This window comes from Pan troglodytes, chromosome 20 (assembly GCF_028858775.2).
Source record: "Pan troglodytes isolate AG18354 chromosome 20, NHGRI_mPanTro3-v2.0_pri, whole genome shotgun sequence".
In the NCBI taxonomy this organism is placed as follows: Eukaryota; Metazoa; Chordata; class Mammalia; order Primates; family Hominidae; genus Pan; species Pan troglodytes.
Window position 1 is genome coordinate 5,152,087 of NC_072418.2, and position 25,864 is coordinate 5,177,950.

Here is a 25,864-nt window from a genome sequence, read left to right on the forward strand (position 1 = left end):
AGCCTGCTTTGCATGCTGCTTTCTGCGTGTCCCCGGCGCCTGGCACGGCGAGTCCCTTGGTGCGTTCCGTCCGGACAAGGAGCGTGGCTGCGTGGTCCTTGGAACGGAAAAGCCTCGGTGTTGCAGAGAGGACCTTGAGGATCACCCAGGAGTTCCCTCGCCGTTGGCTGCCTGCCATGGTTCCAGCGGGACTCAGTCAAGGGCTGTGCTTTTAGGGAAGGTTCCACACACACAGGAGCAGGGAGATGCAGCATGCCTCACAGCGTCCCCACCCGGACCTGGCCGTCCCCAGGTCCCAACCCCTTGGGGTGCGGAGCTTTCAGGGAGCAGCAGCTCTGTGGCTAGAGGAGAAGCGTGGGTGGCCTCCAGGGACGGGGTCATGTGGCCGGCATCTTCAGGTGTGTCCTGCTGCCACCGGCAGCCAGCAGCAGCCCAGGGGCCTCCGGGTCCCGGTCGTTTTCCAGTTTTGGGGTGGGAGGGCCGGGCCCAGCGCATCACCTGTGCACTCGCCCCGTTTGCACTGTGGCAGCTGACACGGGCCAGGCCGGTGGGAATGGGCTAGGCAGGGCCTGGGCACTCTGAGGCTCTGCCCCATCCCTGCAGGCGGAGTTCGCCATGTTCAGCGGGACCCACGTGGAGCGGGACTTTGTGGAGGCGCCCTCGCAGATGCTGGAGAACTGGGTGTGGGAGCAGGAGCCGCTGCTGCGGATGTCGCGGCACTACCGCACAGGCAGCGCCGTGCCCCGGGAGCTCCTGGAGAAGCTCATTGAGTCCCGGCAGGCCAATACAGGTGCACCCGCCCCGTCCGGGGAAGGGCGCTAACCTCGGGGGGCGGCACACAGCTGGGGCCTGGCATGTGCCCCGGGTGGGGGTCGGAGCTCTGGGCAGAGTGGGCCGGGGCAGGTGCAGAGGCCAGCTCCCTCCTTCCCTCCCGCCCAGGCCTCTTCAACCTGCGCCAGATCGTCCTCGCCAAGGTGGACCAGGCCCTGCACACGCAGACGGATGCAGACCCCGCCGAGGAGTATGCGCGGCTCTGCCAGGAGATCCTCGGGGTCCCGGCCACGCCAGGTAGCCACCCTTGAGCCGGGCACACCCTGGAATTTGGGGCCTCAGCTGCTTCCCTGGGAAGGTGAAGGGAGTTGGTCCCCATGCTTCACTTAGCAAGTGCAGGAGTCCCTGCTGGGGAGCCACGGAGCGCGTCCCAGGCTCCTCGGGGGACAGCCCCAGCTGAGATGCAGCTGCAGGCCCAGGGTCAGGGACGGGTGTGCAGCCCCAGCCCCCAGGAGGAGTGAGTTCCCTGGAGCCTCTGCTTTGAATGAAGCTGGCGTTTTCCTGATTCAAATGTATGACACATGCTTTGTAAAAAGCCTGGAGAAGTACAGGAAGGCCTAGGAATTTCCGATCCTGACGATGAGAAGTGGGCCCTGTTTCCATGCACACCTGTTGTCCTGTGTGCATGTGTGTTCACACACGCTTGCGAGGATCCAGAATTTGGAAATGCAGCATGATTTTAACATGGGTGGTGTTTTGCTGGCTTAACACTCCATAGACTTCAAAAATCTTTCCAAAAGTGTTTTCAGCAGCGTGGCCTGTGCTGTTGCGTGGGCGTGCCTTGCTTTATTGACACAGTCTCATAATGGGGACGTTGCTCTGTGGCAGCTGACAGCCCCGTTAAATGAGCTCCAGTCCTTCCAGGAGAGGGGGCGGAGACTTGTGGCCCTCGCTTTGTGGCTGGCTCTGGTTCTAGAAGTATCCGGCTGGTCTCAGCCCTCACTGTGATCCTCCAGCTTCTCCCTGTTCCGGGCAGGGGGTCTCAGGAGTCTGGCTGGTTGTCTTCTCCTGGAGGAGGAGCATGGGGTGGGGGCTACAGTGTGAACCCTGCCATGTGTCCGTCCCAGGAACCAACATGCCTGCAACCTTCGGCCATCTGGCAGGTGGCTACGACGCCCAGTACTACGGGTACCTGTGGAGCGAGGTGTATTCCATGGACATGTTCCACACGCGCTTCAAGCAGGAGGGCGTCCTGAACAGCAAGGTACGCGGGGACCGGGGACAGGGAGGGCGTCCTGAACGGCAAGGTACGCGGGGACCGGGGACAGGGGGGGCGTCCTGAACGGCAGGGTACGCGGGGACCGGGGACAGGGGGGGCGTCCTGAACGGCAGGGTACATGGGGACCGGGGACAGGGGGGGCGTCCTGAACGGCAGGGTACATGGGGACCGGGGACCGGGGGGGCGTCCTGAACGGCAGGGTACATGGGGACCGGGGACCGGGGACCAGGAGGGCGTCCTGAACGGCAGGGTACGCGGGGACCGGGGACAGGGGGGGCGTCCTGAACGGCAGGGTACGCGGGGACCGGGGACAGGGGGGGCGTCCTGAACGGCAGGGTACGCGGGGACCGGGGACAGGGGGGGCGTCCTGAACGGCAGGGTACGCGGGGACCGGGGACAGGGGGGGCGTCCTGAACGGCAGGGTACATGGGGACCGGGGACCGGGGGGGCGTCCTGAACGGCAGGGTACATGGGGACCGGGGACCGGGGACCAGGAGGGCGTCCTGAACGGCAGGGTACGCGGGGACCGGGGACGGGGGGGCGTCCTGAACGGCAGGGTACGCGGGGACCGGGGACAGGGGGGGCGTCCTGAACGGCAGGGTACGCGGGGACCGGGGACAGGGGGGGCGTCCTGAACGGCAGGGTACGCGGGGACCGGGGACAGGGGGGGCGTCCTGAACGGCAGGGTACATGGGGACCGGGGACCGGGGGGGCGTCCTGAACGGCAGGGTACATGGGGACCGGGGACCGGGGACCAGGAGGGCGTCCTGAACGGCAGGGTGCGCGGGGACCGGGGACAGGGGGGGCGTCCTGAACGGCAGGGTACATGGGGACCGGGGACCGGGGGGGCGTCCTGAACGGCAGGGTACATGGGGACCGGGGACCGGGGACCAGGAGGGCGTCCTGAACGGCAGGGTACATGGGGACCGGGGACGGGGGGGCGTCCTGAACGGCAGGGTACATGGGGACCGGGGACCGGGGACCAGGAGGGCGTCCTGAACGGCAGGGTACGCGGGGACCGGGGACCGGGGGGCGTCCTGAACGGCAGGGTACGCGGGGACCGGGGACCAGGAGGGCGTCCTGAACGGCAGGGTACGCGGGGACCGGGGACCGGGAGGGCGTCCTGAACGGCAGGGTGGGGCTGAGAAAAGCACACCTTTGGCCTGGGCCTGGGTGTGCCGGGTGAGCCGTCCCGGCCGAGGCACCTGCTGGTCTTGGTGTGGTGCTGCCCACAGCTCCTCCCCGGGCCCTGCAGGAAGCTCCACACTGGCCCCTCAGGCCTCGGGCTGTTTGTGCTGGGAGCTCCGTGGCTTCCCATACGAGTCCTTCCGGGATCTGCGTGATCAGCCTCAGAGCCATGGGCTGAGACAGACCCTTCTCTGGGGAAGGCTTGGCGTTTGCCATTCATTTGCTCCTCCAACCTCCAGTTTCCTCACTATGAAGTGCGGCCGTTACGCCATGTGAGCCTGTGCCTCCCGCTGACTTGGTGTGACCCAGGCTCGGGACAGCCGCCAGAGTCCCTCACAAGGAACAGGTGGCTACCAGCTTTGAGGGCCGGCCCTGCCCTGTCTGGGTGCAACATTGCACTGGGCAGCCTGCAGGTACCTCAGAGCCACCAAGCCCAGGCACTCAGCCGCTCCCTTTATAGAGGTGCAGAGGCCAGGACCTGGGGGAGCAATGGTCCGACAAGCCCCCTGTCTTCACAGCCCAGCAGGGACCTCCCCCCTCCTGAGGCAGCCTCCAGCAGCTCCCCCTGCTGCTGAGGTGAGGGGGTCCCACCTCTGAGGACCGGCCGGGGGCTGTTGAGGTGGAGTCCCCCGGGTGGGAGCTGGGACTGTGGCTCCCTGGCTCTGCAGCCTGCAGTCCGCGCAGGCTCCTGCGGGGCTCTGGGGCGTTGGGGTCTCCTTGGTGGCTGGCACCGGCGCCTCGCAGTCTCATCTCTGCCTCACCTGCCCGTAGTCCCGCAGTCACAGGGCTGGGCTCAAACCCGGGCCTTTAGGGCGGCCCAGAGCACGAGCGGCTTCCACATTGTCCAGCCGGAGGCTCAGCCACTTCTGTTTGTGGGCTCGCCTGGGATTTCAGTGGGGGCTGATGGCGGGAGCCACCTCGGGAGTTTGGGGAGTTCGGGGCTCTGCTGGCCCCTCAGTGCACACCCCCACTCTGAGATTCTGATGAAAGGCACCTGCGCTCTCCCACCTGTGCTGATGCAGGCGGCCCCCGGGCCTCCCTGGGAGCCTGGAAGGGGTTGCTCCGAGGCCCCCCAGGCGAGGGTGTGCAGACTCCTGGGGTCCTCTGCCTTCCTCCCTGGGTCCCCACCCGCACACAGTGCCCTGTCTCCTCGGCAGGTCGGCATGGATTACAGAAGCTGCATCCTGAGACCCGGCGGTTCTGAGGATGCCAGCGCCATGCTGAAGCGCTTCCTGGGCCGTGACCCCAAGCAGGACGCCTTCCTCCTGAGCAAGGGGCTGCAGGTCGGGGGCTGCGAGCCCGAGGCGCAGGTCTGCTGAGGCCCGGCACTGCGACTGCCCAGTCTGGCCTGCGCTCCCGCCGCCCTGGTGCCTTAGCCCCCGGCCCAGGATGGGGCAGGCTCTGGCACAGTGCCTGGGACTGGCAGGGTGGCTGAGCGGCTGTCTTGCCTCTTGTCATTGTCTGTCCCCACCCGGTCGTGGCGTCCTCAAGGCATCTGGAGGGCTTTCGTGGCTGCCAGGGCCTGGTCTTTGTTGCACTAACACGTCTCCTCCCTGGGAAACGTCCCTTGTCAGGAGACGGCTCTTCTTTGAAATGAGGTCATTAAAAGGAAACAGAAAAAGAGAGAGGCTCCCTGGCCTGGTCACTGGCTCCTGCGCTTTTTGGTCCAAGGACGGCGGGACGGTGGGTCAGGGTCCAGCCCTCGGGCTGTTGCCACACCAGGCCCTGGATTGGGGCTCAGGTCCTTGTGGGGGCGGGGGGTGGGGGAGTAAAGGGCTGGGAACCAGTTCTGCCAGCCAGGCCGGCCTGGGGAGTCTGAGAGACTTCTGCTTCCTGCATGCTTCTCACCTGTCGTCATTCTGGAACATTCCCTCCCCTCCCTGCTCAGCTCTGGCCATCAAGGACCAGGCTCCGCTGGTCAGAGAGTCCGGAAAGTCAGGGCAGGCCCTGTGCGCACAGGCAGCCAGGGCGGGGCTGGGGGTCAGCAGCTGCCCACCCTCTCATCCACAGGGGAAGGCCGGGCTCACTCCAGCTTCCTAGGCAGAGTCTCTGGGGGTTCCTGTTGGACACAAGTGAACCAGGTGAACCAGGGCAGCTGCTGGAAGCTCGGCCATGGCCCTCGTCCTCATGGCCTTGGGGACTGCCTGTGCCTGCCCTCCCTGGCGGCCCCACTCCCCTGGCTGTGGGCAACATGGCAAAGTCTTGATCGGGGGTGCAGGGTCGGGGGGGCGCTTCCTGGACCCTCCAACAGTGCTCAGAGATGCCTCAGGGATAGCTGTCGGCTGTGTCCCCACCTCCCGAGCAAGACAAGTGGATGCTCCCCGTCTCTTCAGTCCCAGTGCTCTGATGTTTTCTCCCGCGACTGTGAGTTTCTCGGGAGCCCCCCTCGTGCCCTGGGAGCGTCCCTCCCCAGTCTTAGTCCTCCACGAAAGACGCTGGTCAGCAGAACCTGTGACCCTGCTTCCCGAGGCCTATGGGTGGCCAGACATCCGCCTCGTCCTCACCTCCATTTGGACAGGACTCCGAGGGCTGTGCCATCTGCTTCAGCCCCTCCTGTCCCATTCCCACCCAGCCCAGGCCAGTGTGGCTGTGGCCGCTGCCATGGGGCCTGCTTTGCACCTTACGCACGCCTGGCTCTGCTCCATGCACCTGCTTCTGTGTCTTTCCAACTCTAGGGGCTAAGGGGTGAGTCTTGTCTTTGCAGAGCTGGACAGCACAGCCTGTGGCCAGGAGGGTTATGCCCGCGAGGCGGGAATCCATAAGTGGGGACAGCACAGCCTGTGGCCAGGAGGGTTATGCCCGCGAGGCGGGAATCCATAAGTGGGAACACCACAGCGGTCACGTTTCAGATACTCACAGCTCAGAGCGGGTCCCATAGCTTGCACCTGAAGCCCCAGCTACTCAGGAGGCTGAGGCGGAAGGATTGCTTGAGCCCAGGAGGGCGAGGCCAGCCTGGGCAACATGGCAAGACCCCATCTCTAAATAAAATAAGTTTGGTGGGTGTGGGGCCAGTGCCTGTGGTCTGTTTTTTGGGAGGCTGAGGCAGGAGGATCGCTTGAGCCTAGGAGGTCGAGGCTGCAGTGAGCCATGATCCCACCACTGCACTGCAGCCTGGGCAACACAGCAAGACCATCTCTAAAATAACAATAATAATAAAATACCTGGGGTTCAGAAAAGAAAAGCTGGAAGGCAAAGCCGACCGCACTGGGCAGAGGTGGAGATGGCAAGTCTGGGGGCTCCCTCATCTTCCCCTGCCCTGAGCCCTCAGGTGGCCTCCACCTGGTCCCCAGCCAAGTCCCAGTTGTGCAAGAGCACCCCAGCTGGGCCCTGGGCCATCACAGTCTTGTCACACACACAGCCTGGCCCGTCACAGCAGAGCTGGGGTCACAGCCTTGGGCTGCTGGGCCGTGGGCGGATGGCCTGGACCGTCCACACCCCGCTCCCCTGGAAGTCACCGACCGGGCTTCGTTGCCGGATGCCCCAAGCAGCCCCCCGCGGTGCTTCGCAAGTTGGGCCGCCTCCCCCAGCATGTCCCCTGCTCTGTGGACACCCAGGGACGTGGAGGTAGTAGCACAGAGTCTCGGTCCAGGGCCCTGTTCCCCAGGGAGCTGGGCGTCCTCAGAGCCTTCCCAAATGCCCACACCGGGGGCACCCGGGTTTCCCCAAACACTCCAGGACAGAGCGGGGGCTTTGATCACAGGGAGGGGGCTGCAGAGCTGCTGTGTCTCCTGGCTCCTCTGCCCCATGCTCCCCACTCAGGGCTCCAGCAGTGGGCTCAGAGGACAGTGTGGCATTAGCATCCCCTTCCCGTCCAGGTTGTCACTCTCCTTGACCCCTTGCTGCTCCCCAGTGGAAAAAAAAAGGGGGAAATAAAAAGAATCGTAAAAAATATATATATTGGAACCTGTATGTTTTGTGATCTTCGCAACGTTTCTCTGTAAACTCTCCTTCTTTAGGTTTTTGACAAAACCTGAATGCAGAAGTGGTCTCCTCCCCAGTCACCCGTCCAGCCCCCGTGGGCTGTCCCCAGGTGTCCCTGGCTCTTCATCCCCACAGTCCTGTCCCTGCCTGTGCTGCCTCCAACACACGCGCCCCAGGCTTTGTGCCTGTGGTTCCATTTTGGTCCTTCACAAAGTGTTTCTCCAACCGAGAAGCTGCTGGGATCTCTGTGGTTGGTGGCCCCGAGCGGCCCCACTCCTCTCAAGGATGATACCAGTGGGGCCGTTGTAGGCAGGCTCCATGCTGCAGGCTGGGCAGGCGCGGTCGTCCCCATCCTCCCCATGGGACTTGTGTTACTGTCCCCGTGTCCCAGACGGGGCGTCTCAGGAGCAGAGCCAGCGTCCTCCCTCCTCTCCCCAATGAGCAACACCGGCTGAAGGCCACAGCCTTGAAAGGGACAGGGGCCTCACTCTCCAGGGCTGTCCCTACTTCAAGGGACAAAATGTTTTGTGAAACTCAGTTCGATTCTGAGATTAATGGCCAGCTTGCGGGTGGTTTGAGCCCTGGGCTGGAAGGCAGTAGGTCTGGGTTCAAGTCTCCAGGTAGACGGGGCCCAGGGATGAGTTCCAGCATGGGCTAGGGGCCAGGGTGCTGCCCATGTGGCTCCCTGGGGAACTGGGCTCCCTGTGGCCATGCAGAGAGCTTTCTGGCTTTTCCAGGCTGCACCAGACGGGTGTGATGCTCTCCTCTTCAGACCCCAGACTGCCCTTGTGTGTTCCCTCTTGCCCCATCCTGAGGTCAGGGAGACGGAGCTCTGTCCCAAAGGCCATCCTGTGCCCCCGGCCACCTCTCATCGTTGGTTTGCGGATGGGCTTGTGACCTATTTTGGAGCACCTACATCAGTGCCGTCCTCCAGTCTGACTCGGTTTGAAAGATTAGAGAATTTTATTTTTCCCTGAACTTGAAATTGGGAGGAGGGAATGCTGTCGGCACGTGGAGGTGCTTGGAGTGGGGCCTGCCAACCCAGAGGACGCTAGGGCTGTGATGAAGGCTACCCCACTACATCGTCCAGGCACCTCCAACCCAGTTTACGGTGGGGTCCGGACCTGCCCCTGAACTTGGCGGTTATGTGAGCCAATAAATTCCCAGTTATTATTTATTTTTTTATTGGCTGGGCACAGTGGCTCGCACCTGTAATTCCAGCACTTTGGGAGGCTGAGGCAGGCAGATCACTTGAGGCCAGGAGTTCAACACCAGCCTGGCCAACATGAGGAAACCCCGTCTCTACTAAAAAATACAAACATTTAGTCAGACGTGGTGGCCCATGCCTTAGTCGGTGTGAGAACTGACTAATGCAATTAGTGAGACTATATTATGAACGTTTATAGTGTTAGAAATAAATTTTCGGTGCCACAAAAGAAACAGCACTCGAACATTAATTTTCTCAGCACGGCAATATTACTTCTATAGAAGGGTGCGTCTGGCAGATGGAGCCCAGCGCCGCGCTGCGGGGCCTGCTGGGACTTGTAGTTCGCAGGCTCAGGGTGTGCAGGCGCAATGCCGAGTTTGCCTCTGCGCGAGTCGGGGTTGGCGGCGCCTGAACTAGCACACCTGAACGAGGGAGGAGAAGGGGTTCTTACCCCTGACGCAGGTACCCCTACTGCTGTGTTGTTCCCCTATTGGCTAGGGTTGGCCCGCACAGTCTAAGCTAATTCTGATTGGCTGTTTTAAAGAGCAGGGGTATGAGCCAGAGTGGCGGGGTGAGTAGTTTGGCAGGAAGGACGGCTACAGAAAAGGTGACTCAGGATGACTAAGAACAGAGCAGGTGACCAAGGATAACTAAGGTCAGAGCAGGTGACAAGGGTGACTAAGGTCAGAGCAGGTGATAGGGGCTAGGAGGGGTTGTTTACTGAAACTAGGGGCAAGGAGACGAAAAGAACGAGGAAGTTAAAGTTTAAAATGAAGAACAAAGAACAGGTGGCCGGGCGCGGTGGCTCACCCCTGTAATCCCAGCACTTTGGGAGGCTGAGGCGGGCAGATCACTGGAAGTCAGGAGTTCGAGACCAGCCTGGCCAACATGGTGAAACCACGTCGCTACCAAAAATATAAAAAATTAGCCGAGTGTGGTTGTGCACGCCCGTAATCCCAGCTACTTGGGAGGCTGAGGCAGGATAATCGCTTCAACCCGAGGGGGCGGAGGTTGCAGTGACCTGAGATCACGCCATTGCACTCCAGCCTGGGCGACAAGAGCGAAACTCAGTCTCAAAAACAAACAACAATTACTTAAGCAATCATTTTAATAAGTATGTAATACATTATACGTTTATATAACTTGCTTAATAAATAATAGTAGTTATTAATATCCAATGGCAAGCCGCCGGGAAACGACGGAGCTGGGATTTGAGGATTGGCTCCGCGAACCCCACAACGCCCGGGGACTCCAGCGAACCACACGGGGTGGATCCAACAGCCTCAGGGGCATCGCGGTCCTGCGGAGACGCCGCCCGCCCGGAGGCGGCGCTGTGACCCAGGTTGGAGAGTCAGGAGCCCAGCGCCGCGCTGCGGGGCCTGCTGGGACTTGTAGTTCGCAGGTTCGGGGTGCGCAGGCGCAGTGCCGAGTTTACTTCTGCGCGCGTTGGGGTTGGTGGCGGCGGCTGCGGCGAGTTCCTCAGGGGCGCCTGCGGGGGGCGTCCGCTCCGAGCGCCGAGGGGCCGAGCGGTGGAGGCGTCCCAGGGACACGCAAGGGAGGCCAGCCGGCCTGCACGGGGCGCTCCCGCCTCGGGGGCCCTGTCTGGCGCCTCAGCGCACGCCCCAATGGTCACCTGCGCCCACCTGGGTCGGCGCGCGCGGCTCCCGGCAGCTCAGCCGTAAGTGCCGCCGCCTCCCGCGCCGCGACCTCCGTGCCGGGCCTGCCGGGGCTCTGGTGGGGCTGGGTCTGGCGGGGCCGGGTGGCCGGGGCATGACCCTGTCGCGTTAGGGTCCCCACGGGAGGGTCGGGGGCCGGCAGCTCGCCCAGGGCCCCAACGCCCAGGATGGCACGGTCTGCCCTTGCCCTGTGAAAACGCCCCTGGGTGAGAGACGCATAAGCTTCCCGAGGCCCAGCCTGCAAGGAGAGGGAGAAGACGCATTGACTCTACCCTAAAGGCAGAGAGGGGCTGCCACGCTCGCACTGCAGTGAGGCCACATCAGAGGGTCTCAGCGAGGGACGGTCCTGCCCTCCAGGGGACACCAGGCGATGTCTGGGGACGTCTGTGGTTGTCATAACTGGGGGCAGTTCCTGGCATGGAGTAGGTGGAGGCCAGGGATGCAGCTCAGCACCCTGCCCAGCCCAGAGAATGACCCAGGCTCCAGTGTCCACAGCGCCCTGAGGGAGAGACCTCACTTATACGTTAGCACCGCGGTCCTAGTGATAAGACAGCAAGGGTCCTTTTTTTTTTTTTTTTTTTTTTTTTTTTTTTTTTTTTTGAGACGGAGGCTGGAATGCAATGGCACGATCTCGGCTCACTGCAACCTCCGCCTCCCGGGTTCAAGCCATTCTCCTGCCTCAGCCTCCCAAGTAGCTGGGATTACAGGCATGCGCCACCACGCCCAGCTAATTTTTGCATTTTTAGTAGAGACGGGGTTTCACCATGTTGGCCAGGCTGGTCTCGAACTCCCGACCTCAGGTGATCCACCCGCCTCAGCCTCCCACAGTGCTGGGATTACAGGCGTGAGCTACTGCGCGCGGCTGCAAGGGTCTATTCTGTTTATACCCACCACCCCTGTTGAGGAATGAGGGAGGCAGCTGACCTTTCTGCTGGTCTAGCAACCCAACCTCCCTGAACTCTCCCCTACCCAAACAGGTTGGTTTCTTTTTCTTCTTCTTTTTTTTTCTTGAGACAGTCTTGCCCTATCGCCCAGACTGGAGTGCAGTTGCACGATCTCGGCTCACTGCATCCACCTCCTGGGTTCCAGTGATTCTCCTGCCTCAGCCTCCCAAGTAGCTGGGATTACAGGTGCACACCACCACGCCTGGCTAATTTTTATATTTTTAGTAGAGACAGAGTTTCTCCATGTTGGCCAGCCAGGCTGGTATCGAACTCCTGACCTCAGGTGATCCACCTACCTCGGCCTCCCAAAGTGACCACTGCACCCGGCGCCTTTGGTTCTTACATGAGCCTCCTGGAGCTGCTGTGACAATGCACCACAAACCGGGGGGCAGGGGGAGGCTTGAAATTTATTCTCTCACAAGTCTGGAGGCCAGAAGCCCGACATGAAGATGCGGTGGGGCCGTGGTGCTTCTGAAGGCTCTGGCGGGAGGATCTTCTCTGTCTCTTCCAGCTTCTGGGGGTGGCCTGCCATAGTTGGTGTCCCTTGGCTTGGGGCCACATCACTCCAGGCTCTGCCTGCATCATCATGTGGCCTTCTTCCCTGTGTCTCTTTCTCCTTTTTTTTTTTTTTTTTTTTTGAGATGGGGTCTCGGTCTGTCACCTGGCTGGAGTGCAGTGGCACGATCTCGGCTCACTGCAACCTCTACCCTACAGGATCAAGCAATTCTGCCTCAGCCTCTCGAGTAGCTGGGATTACAGGTGCACGCCACCACACCCAGCTAATTTTTGTATTTTTAGTAGAGACGGGGGTTTTGCCATGTTGGCCAGGCTGGTCTCGAACTCCTGACCTCGTGATCTGCCCGCCTTGGCCTTTCAAAATGCTGGGATTACAGACATGAATCACCTAGTCCAGCTGTCTCTTTCTCTTATAAGGACAATAGTCATGCCCCCAGTAGCTGGAAGAGGCGGAAGGATTTTTCCTGAGAGCTTTTGTTTCTTTTTTTCCTTATCTTTTCTTTTTGAGATAGAGTCTTGCTCCATTGCCCAGGCTGGAGTGCAGTGGCACAGTCTTGGCTCACTGTAACCTCTGTCTCCCAGGTTCAAATAATTATCGTGCCTCAGCCTCCTGAGTAGCTGGGTTTACAGGGATGTGCCACCACACCTGGCTATTTTTTTTGTATTTTTAGTAGACGAGGTTTCACCATGTTGGCCAGGCTGGTCTCAAACTCCTGGGCTCAAGTGATCCTCGCGCCTCGGCCTCCCAAAGTGCTGGGATTACAGGTATGAGCCACCATACCCGAGCTTTTCCCTAGAGCCTTCGGAGGGAGTACAGCCCTGCCCACACCTTGATCTCAGACTTCCAGAACTGGGAAAGGATATATCCCTGTTATTTTAAGCCCCCGGGTTACTGGCACCTTGTGAAAACAGCCTCAGGAAATGCATGGAGCGCTTCACTTCCTAATGGAGCCTGGGTGTTTTGTAAACTTGTTTGCTTCCAAGGGCCTCAGGACCTTCATCCATAAAATGGGGCCTTTAAGACCCCTGGCCATGGATGTGTGTGGCGTCTCACACCTTTAATCCCAGAATTTCGGGAGGCTGAGGAAGGTGGATCCCTTGAGCCCAGGAGCTATAGACCTGGGACAACATAGCAAGGCCCCATCTCTACAGAAAGTACAAAAAATTAGCCGGACATGGTGGTGCCTATAGTTCCAGCCACAGGCTGAGGTAGGAGGATAGCTTGAGCTCAGGAGGTTGAAGCTGCCATGAGATGAGCTATGATGGCACCACTGCACTGCAGCCTGGGCAACGGAGGGAGACCCGATCTCTTAAAAAACACAAGCCCTGGCCTCAGTCCTGGGTTCTGGCTTCAGTTTACCTCCCTCTGTGTATGGGGGCCCCTTCAAGCAGATGGAGGTTCTCCAGGCCAAGGGCTCTGGGATCTGGGGACTGGCCTGGATCTGGTATTCGCAGCGCCTTTTTCCTCCCCACAGCTCTGCCTGCCCAGGAACCTGCTTTTCCCAAGAGGAGAGAATGGCTGCTGGGTACCTGCCCCGCTGGTCCCAGGTGAGATGTCCTCATTCTCCCAAAGGGCACCCAGTATATCGAGAGGGAACAGTCCCACCAGAAACTCAGTCCTCGATAGAGGAGACCCCTTGCTATGTGAAAGTTCAGAGAATTCCCCAGGAGTGGTGTGTGGGATGAGGTACTCATGCTGCTCCCAAGTGTAAAGAGTGACCCTCAGTATTGGGACTGAGCACAGCCTCTCCCTAGGAGACAGTATTACAGGATCCCTGGGGTGTCAGTTTTTCTGGCTGGAAACCTCTGTGGCTGTGGTACCTTTGCCCAAGTTCTTGTCCTGCATCCAGGAAGAATGAGGTATGCAGACAAGTGAAGGGTGAAGAAGAGTTGTATTTACTGTTAGAGCAGCTCAGAGGAGTGAGCAGCTCCTCCCTGTTGGCATGTTGTCTGGTCGTGTTCAGCTCTCAGCAGAGAGGAGGCCTAGGAGAGGGTGGCTCCTCTCCACAGGCAAGTCATTCGGACGTCTCTGCAGGTCTCTGAAGCTCTCGGCAGGGACGGTAGCTCCTCTCTGAAGCTCTCAGCAGGGACGGTAGCTCCTCTCTGAAGCTCTCAGCAGGGATGGTAGCTCTTCTCTGCCGGCAGATCGTCTCTGCAGCTTTCAGCGGAGAGGGTACTCCTTTCTGCAGCTGGTCGTCCGGTCCCATCCTGTCATCTCTCTGCCTTCTTTGTCCTCTGGCCGTCCTCTGCCTTGCTAAGCCTGAGCCCAGGGCTTTTATGGACCTCAGAGGGGAGGAAGTGTGTGCCGACTGGTTCATGGGCGGCCATGGGAGGGTCGAAAGAGGCACCATGAGTCCCCACTCTGGTCTGTAGGACTGGCAGCCTGGCCCCCAGTCTTCAGGCCCTCCCTGGCCTGAAGGTGGGGCCTTACTGGGGACCCACCCCCTTCTGCCCAGGAATTAATCTGCCTCCTGCTGCCATTCATGGCCCTGGGACTTGGCCCCAACCCCCACTCTGAGAGAGGCCAGGCAGTGGGAGCAGACACCCCTGAACCTGCAGGGACTAGGGAGTCCTTCCTGAGACCCCTGAGGGTGCAGGTTGCCGAGATGCCTGGGTCCTGCGCCTGGGAGGACAGCCACGGCTGCACCCAGGAGCTCCTGCCTCGCCAACTTGGAGGAGGCAGGGCTCTCACTTGTCTCCAGCTCCTGCCTGCTTCCTGGAGTGGGAGGCCCAGGTCTGCAGCTGCGGGTCTGGCAGCTTCAGCTGCACCCAGGAGGGCAGATCCTGCCTCTTCTCGGGTCCCCCAAGAGCACAGGGAGGCTCGGATCCACAGCTACAGGAGGACAGGGCTCCCACTAGCTCCATGGAGTGTGCAGCCCCGGTGGCACCTCCTTGCTGCTGCTGACATGATGGCATCAACCACTGCCATCAACAGGTGGGATCCAGCACCTTCCCCTGGAGAGCAGGCAGTGCTGCCCAGGAAGGCATCCTCCTCTTTACCTGAAAGAATATTTCTGTAACTGTGATGAAACACACATGAAATACATATGAACTTTACCATCTTAGCTGTTGATAAAACACACATGAAATACATATGAACTTTACCGTCTTAGCCGTTAATAAAACACACACGAAATACATATGAACTTTACCGTCTTAGCCGTTGATGAAACACACACGAAATACATGTGAACTTGACCGTCTTAGCCGTTGATGAAACACACACGAAATACATGTGAACTTGACCGTCTTAGCCGTTGATGAAACACACACGAAATACATGTGAACTTGACCGTCTTAGCCGTTGATGAAACACACACGAAATACATGTGAACTTGACCGTCTTAGCCGTTGATGAAACACACACGAAATACATGTGAACTTGACCGTCTTAGCCGTTGATGAAACACACACGAAATACATGTGAACTTGACCGTCTTAGCCGTTGATGAAACACACACGAAATACATGTGAACTTGACCGTCTTAGCCGTTGATGAAACACACACGAAATACATGTGAACTTGACCGTCTTAGCCGTTGATGAAACACACACGAAATACATGTGAACTTGACCGTCTTAGCCGTTGATGAAACACACACGAAATACATGTGAACTTGACCGTCTTAGCCGTTGATGAAACACACACGAAATACATGTGAACTTGACCGTCTTAGCCGTTGATGAAACACACACGAAATACATGTGAACTTGACCGTCTTAGCCGTTGATGAAACACACATGAAATACATGTGAACTTGACCGTCTTAGCCATTGATGAAACACATGAAATTCATGTGAACTTGACCGTCTTAGCCGTTGATAAAACACACATGAAATTCATATGAACTTGACCGTCTTAGCCGTTTTCAAGTGCACAGCTCAATGGCATTAAGTTGGACAGCCATCACCACCCTCCTCTCTAGAACTTCCTCCTCTTCCCAAACTGAAGCTCGGTCCCCATGAGACACTCATTCCCTGTCCCCCTCCCCAGCCCCTGGTACCCCCCATCCTACTTTCTGTCTCTCTGAATCTGACAACTCTAGGAACCTCCTAGGAGTGGAACCACACAGGCTTTGTCCTTCTGTGTCTGGCTTCTCTCACTGAGCATAACATGATTGCAGTTTTTGTTGTTTGTTTTTTTTTTTGAGACAGGGTCTTGCTCTGTTGCCCAGGTTGGAGTGCAGTGGTGCGATCTTGGCTCACTGCAACCTCTGCCGCCCAAGCTCAAGCTATTCTTGTGTCTCAGCCTCCCAAGTAGCTGGAATTATGGGCATGTGCCACCATACCCAGCCAATTTTTGTATTATTAGTAGAGATGGGGTTTCACCATGTTGGCCCAGGCTGGCTGTGAACTCCTGGGTTCAGGTGATCCACCCACCTTGGCCTCCCAAAGTGCTGGGATTACAGGCGTGAGCCACCACGCCCGCCCTCTGCAGTTTTATTTAAGACAGAGTTTGGCTCTGTTGCCCAAGCTGAAGGGCAGTGGCACAATCTCAGCTCACGCTGAGATCCCACCTCCCGGGTTCAAGCGATTCTCCTGCCTCAGCCTCCCAAGTAGCTGAGATTACGGCACTCGCCACCATGCCCGGCTAATTTTTGTATTTTTAGTAGAGACAGGGTTTCACCATGTTGGCCAGGCTGGTCTTGAACTCCTGGCCTCAAAGGCCAAAGTGCTGGGATTATAGGCACATCCTGGAGTGGGATTTTTAAAATATTTTAAAATTTTTTTGTAGAAACTGGGTGTCACTGTGTTGCCCAGTCTGGTCTTGAACTCCTGGGCTCAAACGGAGTCTTCCCAGCTTGGCTTGCCAAAGGGCTGGGATTACCAGTGTGAGCAAAGTCAGAAGAGTTTGTTTTTTTTTTCCAGGATGCAACTGAAGAGGGAGAGGTGAAGGCATAAGACAGGGGTGGACTGAAGCGAGTCCATACAGGGCCCTTAAGGCTGGGATTGAAAGCTCGGGGTGCCTCCTGTATGCATATGGTTCGGGTGCTAGAAGTGGTTCTACATCTTTCTTTTTTTGAGACGGAGTTTCACTCTTGTTGCCCAGGCTGGAGTGCAGTGGTGCGATCTTGGTTCACTGCAACCTCTGCCTCCCGGGTTCAAGCGATTCTCCTGCCTCAGCCTCCCGAGTAACTGCAATTACAGGCACCCGTCACCACGCTTGACTAATTTTGTATTTTTAGTAGAGACGGGGTTTCTCCATATTGGTCAGGCTGGTCTCGAACTCCCAACCTCAGGTGATCCACCTGCCTCGGCCTCCCAAAGGGCTGGGATTACAGGTGTGAGCCACCGTGCCCAGCCAGTAACTTTTTTTTTTTTTTTTTTTTGAGATGGAGTCTTGCTTTGTCACCCAGGCTGGAGTGCTGTGGCACAATCTCTGCTCACTGCAACCTCTGCCTCCCGGTTCAAGCGATTCTCCTGCCTCAGCCTCCCGAGTAGCTGGGACTACAGGTGCGTGCCACCACGATTGGCTGATTTTTGTATTTTTAGTAGAGATGGGGTTTCACTATGTTGGCCAGGCTGGTCTCGAACTCCTGACCTCGTGATTCACCTGCCTCAGCCTCCCAAAGTGCTAGGATTACAGGCATGAGTCACGGTGCCCAGCCAACTTTTACATCTTACAGCAGATACCAGCTTACGTGCTGTTTTATACCATGGATTACCTGGATAGCCATTCAGGCCCTAAACACTCATCAGCCCCTTCATATGTTGAAACAACAAAGCTTTTGCCATATTTCAGTGGGTCAAGGTTGTTGTAGCAGATTCCCCCCCTTTTTTTTTTTTTGAGACGGAGTCTCGCTCTGTCGCCCAGGCTGGAGTGCAGTGGTGTGATCTCGGCTCACTGCAAACTCCGCCTGCTGGGTTCATGCCATTCTCCTGCCTCAGCCTCCCGAGTAGCTAGGACTACAGGCGCCCGCCACCACGCCCGGCTAATTTTTTTGTATTTTTAGTAGAAATGGGGTTTCACTGTGTTCGCCAGGATGGTCTCGATCTCCTGACCTCGTGATCCGCCTGCCTCAGCCTCTCAAAATGCTGGGATTACAGGTGTGAGCCACCGCGACTGGCTGCAGATTCCTCTTCTTACATTGTCCATGCCTTGTAATGTGTAACTCTGAGTCATGGAAGCAAAGAGAACTAATCTCTAATAACTGTGAGTTTTGAGGAAGGTCCTGTTCCATCCTGCTTTTTGTTGGGTATTGCTTCTCAGTCTTCTGACTATGGCAATAGCAAATGCTGTGACTAATATTAACTAGTTAGTCCTCACGACCACACACTTTGGATAAAATTCTTCTTTCCATTGAACAGATGAGGAGGCTGTGTCCTGGATAGGTCAGCAATATACCTGCAGTCCCATAACTTGCAAGTGGCATATCCATGACATCCATTCATTTTCAGAATCAGCAGGGGGAGATTCTCACATGGGAATGTCAGGCTCAGAGATCCAGAGTTTAGAATCACCAATTCAATAAGAAATGGGCAAAAGGTTTCATCCAGACCTGTGTGCTGGTCGTCCTTGTTGTGTTGATGGTGGGCCTAGGGTCTGTATGTCCCTCTGATTTTAAGCCAAGGACAAGCACCCACAAGGCAGCTAGTAGAAACTGACTTCTGGACTTTGCACCTTGACCTTTCTCAACTTCCCTGGTGCCACCAACCTCACCCCTCCTCCCATGAACGTGGGTGGCGATGGACCCATCTTGAGCAGAACTGCTGTGATATTCTAGGAATTAGTAACCTTTGAGGACGTGTCCGTGGACTTCTCCCAGGAGGAGTGGGAGTTGCTGGAGCCTGCTCAGAAGAACCTGTACAGAGAGGTGATGCTGGAGAACTACAGGAACGTGGTCTCCCTGGGTAAGGCAAGCATCACTCATTCCTGTGTTCATTGATTCACATTTATCTGGTGTATTAGTCTGTTCTCACACTGCTAATAAAGAAATACCCAAGACTGGGTAATTTGTAAAGGAAAGGGGGTTTAATGGACTCAGTTCCACATGGCCGGGGAGGGCTCACAATCATGGTGGAAGGCGAATGAGGAACAAAGTCACATCTTACGTGGCGGTAGGCAAGAGAGCTTGTGCAGGGGAACTCCCATTTGTAAAACCGTCAGATCTCGTGAGACTTATTCATTACCATGAGAACAGTATGGGGAAAACCACCTCCGCCATGATTCAGTTACCTCCCCCTGGCTCCACCCTTGATGTCGGGATTATTACAATCCAAGGTGAGATTTGGATGGCGACACAGCCAAACCATGTCATCTAGCATCTACTATGTGTCTGGCACCATGCTGGGAATGGGGGATTCATTGGTAAGTAAGACAGACATGGGTCCTGGTTTTGTGGCTTTCGTGGTCTGGTTTCTCTGAGAACAGATGACCTTACTTGTTCAGTACGTGATAGCTGGAGCTGCAGTGCAATTGCATGTCTCAGCTCAGGCATAGATAACTTCTCTGATTCCCCTTGGGAACAAAGTCAGAGTGTCTTAGTCCGTTTCACACTGCTATAAAGAGTACCACCTAGGCTGGGCGTGGTGGCTCATGCCTGTTATCCAAGCACTTAGGGATCACAAGGGTGATCACTTGAGGTCAGGAGTTCAAGACCAGCCTGGCCACCGTGGTGAAACCCTGTCTCTACTAAAAATGGCGGGCACCTGTAATCCCAGCTACTCAGGAGGCTGAGGCAGGAGACTTGCTTGAACACGGGAGGCAGAGGTTGCAGTGAGCCAAGATTGCACCACTGCACTCCAGCCTGGGTGACAGAGCAAGACTCCGTCTCAAAAAAAAAAAGCAAGAAAAGAGGTTTAATGGAGTCATAGTTCCACATGGCTCGGGAGGCCTCAGGACACTTACAATCACGGCAGAAGGGGAAGCAGGCACCTTCTTCAAAAGGCAGCAAGAGAGGGAAGAGAGCAGGGAAACCTTATAAAACCATCAGATCTCATGAGAACTCACTATCACGAGAACAGCATGGGGGAACCGCCCCCATGATCTCATCACCTCCCATCAGGTACCTCCCTTGACACGGGATTACGATTGGAGATTACAATTCGAGATGAGATTTGGGTCGGGAGACAGCTCAACCATATCACAGAGCATTTGTACTCTTTCTGCCAAGGTAAAGAGCCATCATTAAAAAAAAAAAGTTTTTACTGTGATAAAAAATGTAGGCTGGGCGTGGTGGTTCATGTCTGTAATCCTAGCACTTTAGGAGGCCAAGGTGGGTGGATCACTTGAGGCCAGGAGTTTGAGACCAGCCTGAGCAATGTGGCAAAACCCCATCTCTACTAAAAATACAAAAATTAGCTGGGCATGGTGATAGGCGCCTGTAATCCCAGCTACTTGGGAGGTCGAGGCATGAGAATCGCTTGAACCCGGGAGGCAGAGGTTGCAGTGAGCCAAGATCGTACCACTGGACTCCAGCCTGGGCGACAGAGCGAGACTCTGTCTCAAAAAATATATATACAGCGGTGGCTCACGCCTGTAATCCCAGCACTCTGGGAGGCCGAGGCGGGGTAGATCACCTGAGAGACCAGCTTGACCAACATGGAGAAACCTTGTCTCTACTAAAAATACAAAATTAGCCAGGCATGGTGGCGCATGCCTGTAATCCCAGCTACTCAGGAGACTGAGGCAGGAGAATCGCTTGAACCCAGGAGGTGGAGGTTGCGGTAAGCTGAGATCGTGCCATTGCACTCCAGCCTGGGCAACAAGAGCAAAACTCTGTCAAAAAAAAAAAAAAAAGTATATATATGCACACACATATCTATCTATATATCTCTATATAAACATAAAATGTGCCTTTTTCACCCCTTTTAAGTGTGCAGTTCAGTGGCACTAAATGCATTCAGCATGTACTACAGCCACCACAACTGTCCATTTCCAGAACTTTTTTATCCTCAACCAAAACTCTGTACCCATTAAATTCTCCTTCCCCAGCCCCTCCTTCAGCCCCTTGTAACCATGATTCACTCTCCATCTCTATGGATTTGCCTATCCTGGACATTTCTTTTCTTTTCTTTTTTTGAGATGGAGTCTCGCTCTGTTGCCCAGGCTGGAGTGCAGTGGCGTGATCTCGGCTCACTGCAAGCTCCGCCTCCCGGGTTCACGCCATTCTCCTGCCTCAGCCTCCGGAGTAGCTGGGACTACAGGCGCCCGCCACCACACCCAGCTAATTTTTTGTATTTTTAGTAGAGACGGGGTTTCACCGTGTTAGCCAGGATGGTCTTGATCTCCTGAACTCGTGATCCACTCGCCTTGGCCTCCCAAAGTGTTGGGATTACAGGTGTGAGCCACCGCACCCACCCTTTTTTTTTTTGAGACAGAGTCTCACTCTCATTGCCCAGCCTGGGGTGCAGTGGTGTGATCACAGCTCACTGCAGCCTTGACTTCCCCAGGGCTCAAATGATCCTCCCACCTCAACCTCCCAGGTAGCTGGGACTATAGGCTTAGACCACCACACCTGGCTAGTTTTTTTTGTTTGTTTGTTTGTTTTTGGGTTTTTTTTGGTAGGTCCGGGGTCTTGTCATGTTGCTCCTGTGTTCCAGTGATCACCTGCCTCTGGGCCTCCCAAAGTGTTGGGATTACAGGTGTGAGCCACCATGCCCAACCAGATCTGTAATTTTTTTTTTCTTTGAGACTGAGTCTTGCTCTGTTGCCCAGGCTGGAGTGCAATGCCACGACCTTGGCTCACTGCAACCTCTGCCTCCTGGGTTCAAGTGATTCTCCCACCTCAGCCTCCTGAGTAACTGGTGTTACAGGCATGCACCACCATGCCCAGCTAATTTTTGTATTTTTAGTAGAGATGGGGTTTTACCATGTTGGCCAGGCTGGTCTCAAACTCCTGACCTCAGGTGATCCGCCTGCCTTGGCCACCCAAAGTGCTGGGATTACAGGAGTGAGCCACCATGCCTGGCACAGATCTGTAATTTTTAAACTAGAAAATAAAATCATTATCTTGTGCTACCTCTCAAGTATACTCTTGTCTTTTTCAGAAGGCTTGAAGAACCAATGTACTGATGTGGGTATTAAAGAGGGTCCACTTTCCCCAGCACAAACCTCACAAGTCACTAGTCTTTCCTCATGGACGGGGTATTTACTTTTTCAACCAGTGGCTTCTTCCCACTTGGAGCAAAGAGAAGCCCTGTGGATGGAGGAAAAAGGAACTCCTCAAGCCTCCTGTTCAGGTGAGAATCAGGCAGATAGAAACCATTGGGATGGCAGTGGCATCGTGGGAAACATTGGTCAGAGAGCTCTTCACAAGGCCCTGATTCTGTAAGGAGAATGCCAAGATCCCTTTCTCGGACACCTTCAGTTCATTTTCTGGCAGCTTTCTCCTTCTCTTTACTACCTTACATGACCTCTCTCTGGGTACAGAGAAAAGAGTATCCCATTTTCTTGTTTTATTTATTTATCTTAAGACAGGGTCTCACTCTGTGGCCCAGGCTGGAGTGCAGTGGCATGATCATATCTCACTGCATCCTCACCTTTCTGGGCTCAAGTGATCCTCCTGCCTCAGTCTCCTGAGCAGCTGGGACTATAGGCACATGCCATCACTCCCAGCTATTTTGTTTTTCTCAGAGATGGAGTCTCACTGTGTTTCCCAAGCTGGTCTTGAATTCTTGGCCTCAAGCGATCCTCCTTTCTCAGCCTCCCAAAGTGTTGGGAGTACAGGCATCAGCCATGACTCCTGGCCCCATTTTCTTCTATTTTTTCCCCCCATTTTCTTCTTGAAGCCATTTTGCCTATGTTTCTAGTTGTCTCTTCCCTCTTTGCTTTCTTGATAATTCTTTCTCTCTGCCAGACATATTCTCCCAGCTTAACAGGGTAATTTCTTTCTTTTTTTTGAAACAATCTCGCTCTTGTTGCCCAGGCTGCAGTGCAGTGGTGTGATCTCGGCTCACTGCAACCTCCACCTCCCAAGTTCAAGCGATTCTTCTGCCTCAGCCTCTTGAGTACAGGTGTGCGCCACCACGCCTAGCTAATTTTTGTATTTTTAGTAGAGACAGGGTTTCACCATGTTGATCAGGCTCAAACTCCTGACCTCAGGTGATCCACCTGCCTCGGCCTCCCAGGGTGCTGGGATTACAGGTGTGAGCCACTGCACCTGGCCTACAGAGTAATTTCTTTCTGCATTGATGTTTCCCTGCCTTTTCCCATCACTGTCAATCTTCCACTGCTGCATCTCATCCTCAGTGGCCTTCCTTGCCACCATCTCTCTTTTTCCCATCCTTCCCCCATGTTCAAAGTTGATATTTGAACATCAATCCACACAGGCCTTGTAGATGTCAGAAGGACTTCTGTCCCACTGGTTTTCAAGTAGCTGTTTCTTCTTCTAAAAAAATGGTTTCCACCTCAATTTATTTCAGATTGGATGACTGTACTAAGAAACCAAGACTCAACTTACAAGAAGGTGGCTTTGCAGGAGGAACCAGCCAGTGGTATAAATATGATAAAGCTTATCAGAGAAGATGGGGGATGGAAGCAATTAGAGGACAGCCATGAAGACCCCCAGGGGCTTTTGAGCCAAAAGGCATCCCTTCACGTAGTGGCCGTTCCTCAGGAGAAGGCTACTGCATGGCATGGATTTGGGGAAAATGGTAATCTGAGCCCAGCCCTTGTTTTATCACAGGGAAGCTCTAAAGGGAACCAGTTGTGTGGCAGCGAGTTAGATATTACAAGCTTGGCATCCGATCCAGTCTTAAGCCACCATCAGCTGGGATATGCAGATCGGAGACCCTGTGAAAGTAATGAATGTGGAAATGCCATCCGCCAGAACAGTCACTTTATTCAACACGGGGGGAAGATGTTTGTGTATTTGGAAAATGGGCAGTCATTGAACCACGGTATGGCCCTGACTATCCACAACAAAATCAACATGGCAGAGAAACCCTTTGAGTGCCACCAGTGCGGGAAGGTGTTCAACCGGAGGCATTCTTTGAGCGAACATCAAAGAATTCACACGGGGGAGAAACCCTACGAGTGTCAGGAGTGTGGGCGAGCCTTTACGCACAGCTCCACCCTCACGCGCCATCTGAGAACTCATACTGGAGAGAAGCCCTACGCGTGCGGCGAGTGCGGGAAAGCCTTCAACAGGATCTCATCGCTGACTCAGCATCAGAGGATTCACACCGGGGAAAAGCCCTATAAATGTGAAGACTGTGGGAAATCCTTCTGCCAGAGCTCTTACCTGATCTTGCACAAGAGGACACACACCGGAGAGAAGCCCTACGAATGCAGTGAATGTGGAAAGGCCTTCAGCGACCGTTCCTCTCTCAACCAGCACGAGCGAACTCACACGGGCGAGAACCCCTATGAATGTAAGCAGTGTGGGAGAGCCTTCAGCCAGAGGTCTTCCCTTGTGAGGCACGAGAGAACTCACACTGGAGAGAAACCCTACAGGTGTCAGGAATGTGGGAAAGCCTTCAGCCAGAGCTCATCCCTTGTCACACATCAGAAAACTCACAGCAGCCAGAAAACCTATAAAATTATTGATTGTGGGAAAGCGTTCTACCAGAACAGACATCTTATTGGATGTTAGCAATTGCACGCTGCTTTGTAAGCCACTTTTTAGTACTCTGACACATACATGTGGTTATCTTTTGCCCTGGTGTGATGGATAATTTGAAAAGAAGTGGGTTTATGTCACCTTCTCACCTTCTTGTAAGAAAGCTCTGAGAATGGGCATTTTTATATTTTGTTGTTGTTGAGATGGAGTCTGCCACCCAGGCTGGAGTGCAGTGGCGTGATCATACCTCACTGCAGCTTCAGCTTCCTGGGCTCAAGTAATCCTCCCACCCCAGCCTCCCAGGTAGCTAGTACTATAGGTGTGCACCGCCATGCCCAGCAAATTTTTAAATTTATTATAGAGTGGGAGGCAGGGTGCGGTGGCTCATGCCTGTAATCCTAACACTTTAGGAGGCTGAGGCGGGTGGATCATGAGGTCAGGAGATCGAGACCATCCTGGCTAACACAGTGAAACCCTGTCTCTACTAAAAATACAAAAAAGTAGCCGGGCGTGGTGGCAGGCACCTGGAGTCCCAACTACTCAGGAGGCTGAGGCAGGAGAATGGTGTGAACCTGGGAGGTGGAGCTTGCAGTGAGCCGAGATTGCACCACTGCACTCCAGCATGGGCGACAGAGCGAGACTCCGTCTCCAAAAAAAAAAAAAAAATTATAGAGTTGGGGTCTTGCTACATTGCCAAGACTGGTCTTGAACTCCTGGGGTCAAGCATCCTCCTGTCTTGGCCTCCCAAAGTGTTGGGATTAGAAGCATGAGCCGCTGTGCCCAGCCTGATGGGGCCTTTTAGTGGGAGGAGTTGCCATTACACTATGTCCAGTAAGCTCCAGACTTTCGGAAAAGATTGGTGGACGGGAATGCTATCATGGATGGGATCTTGCCAAGAACCATCACCTGTTAATTTAGTTGCTTAAACAAAAGGTGTTCTGTTTCTTAACTACTTCTGTGTCTTTACTTTTTATTTCATTGTTCATTGTTTTTATTTTAATATTCTTTTCTGGGTTAATTTGAGACAAGTTTTCACTCTGTTGCTGAGGCTGAAGTGCAGTGGCGTGATCATAGCTCCCTGTAGCCAGCCTTCATCTCCTGGACTCAAGCAGTCCTCCCACCTCAGCCTCTCCGGTAACTGGGACTACACATGTGCACCGCTACCACACCCAGCTAAATTTTTTTTTTGTATTTTTGTAGTGATGGGCTTTCACCAGGTTGCCCAGGCTAGTCTCAAACTCCTGAGCTCAAGCAATCCACCCACCTTGGACTCCCAAAGTGTTGGTATTACAGGTGTGAGCCACCGTGCTGGGATTATGGGTGCGAGCCACCGTGCTGGTATTACGGGCATGAGCCGCCAGTGCTGGGATTACGGGTGCGAGCCACCGCGCTGGGGTTACGGGTGCCAGCCGCCCGTGCTGGGGTTACGGGTGCGAGCCGCTGTGCTCGTATTACGGGTGTGAGCCACCGTGCTGGTATTACGGGTGTGAGCCATTGTGTTGGGATTACGGGTGTGAGCCGCCCTTGCTGGGATTACGGGCGCGAGCCACCGCACTGGGGTTACGGGTGCCAGCCGCCCGTGCTGGGGTTACGGGTGTGAGCCGCCGTGCTGGGGTTATGGGTGTGAACCACTGCGCCTGGCCTTTATTTCAGCATTCTGTTTCAGTGTTTCACATTGGCCACTTAGCTAGATCCGTTTGTCTTCTGCACTACTGTGCTGATCCAGAGTATATGCTAAGACAAAGTGCTTTGGAGGTAAAGTTTAAAAAATACAAGGGCTTCAAAATAGTACTAGTAATTTGATCCATTCACAAAAGGACAAAGGCTGGACGGAGACATGACGAAATGAATCATTTACG

General features: G+C 55.4%; 2 protein-coding genes across 3 annotated transcripts in view; both read left to right on the plus strand.

Moving 5' to 3' along the window:
• THOP1 (thimet oligopeptidase 1) overlaps positions 1-4,859 on the plus strand; it is a 31,582-nt gene extending 26,723 nt beyond the window's left edge. Inside the window, exons 10-13 of the mRNA XM_024351908.3 lie at positions 604-790; positions 940-1,068; positions 1,899-2,035; positions 4,396-4,859. Coding sequence (XP_024207676.1) covers positions 604-790; positions 940-1,068; positions 1,899-2,035; positions 4,396-4,557 — 615 coding nt within the window. The 3' untranslated portion in view covers positions 4,558-4,859. The remainder of the gene's footprint in view (positions 1-603; positions 791-939; positions 1,069-1,898; positions 2,036-4,395) is intronic.
• A 4,929-nt stretch (positions 4,860-9,788) lies between these two features.
• On the plus strand, positions 9,789-24,957 carry ZNF554 (zinc finger protein 554). Of its 2 annotated transcripts, XR_010153515.1 has the most exons (6): positions 9,789-10,044; positions 12,978-13,050; positions 18,228-18,354; positions 21,493-21,684; positions 22,867-24,226; positions 24,627-24,957. XR_010153515.1 is itself a non-coding variant. In XM_016937023.4 (5 exons), exons 1-5 carry the CDS (start codon positions 9,992-9,994, stop codon positions 24,036-24,038), a joined length of 1,617 nt encoding a protein of 538 aa, XP_016792512.2. In that variant the 5' UTR covers positions 9,789-9,991; the 3' UTR covers positions 24,039-24,957. The 2 variants fall into 2 exon arrangements, 1 of the variants encoding a protein (XP_016792512.2); XM_016937023.4 differs by having other exon boundaries at positions 22,867-24,957.
• The last annotated feature ends 907 nt before the right edge of the window (positions 24,958-25,864 follow it).

Excerpts from the sequence above, each read along its gene's own strand:
- ZNF554 (XM_016937023.4), top strand. The coding sequence starts at position 9,992 with ATGGTCACCTGCGCCCACCTGGGTCGGCGCGCGCGGCTCCCGGCAGCT. Across the intron at positions 13,051-18,227 it reads ACCTGCCCCGCTGGTCCCAG|GAATTAGTAACCTTTGAGGA; the intron begins GTGAGATGTCCT and ends GTGATATTCTAG. Across the intron at positions 18,355-21,492 it reads CAGGAACGTGGTCTCCCTGG|AAGGCTTGAAGAACCAATGT; the intron begins GTAAGGCAAGCA and ends TGTCTTTTTCAG.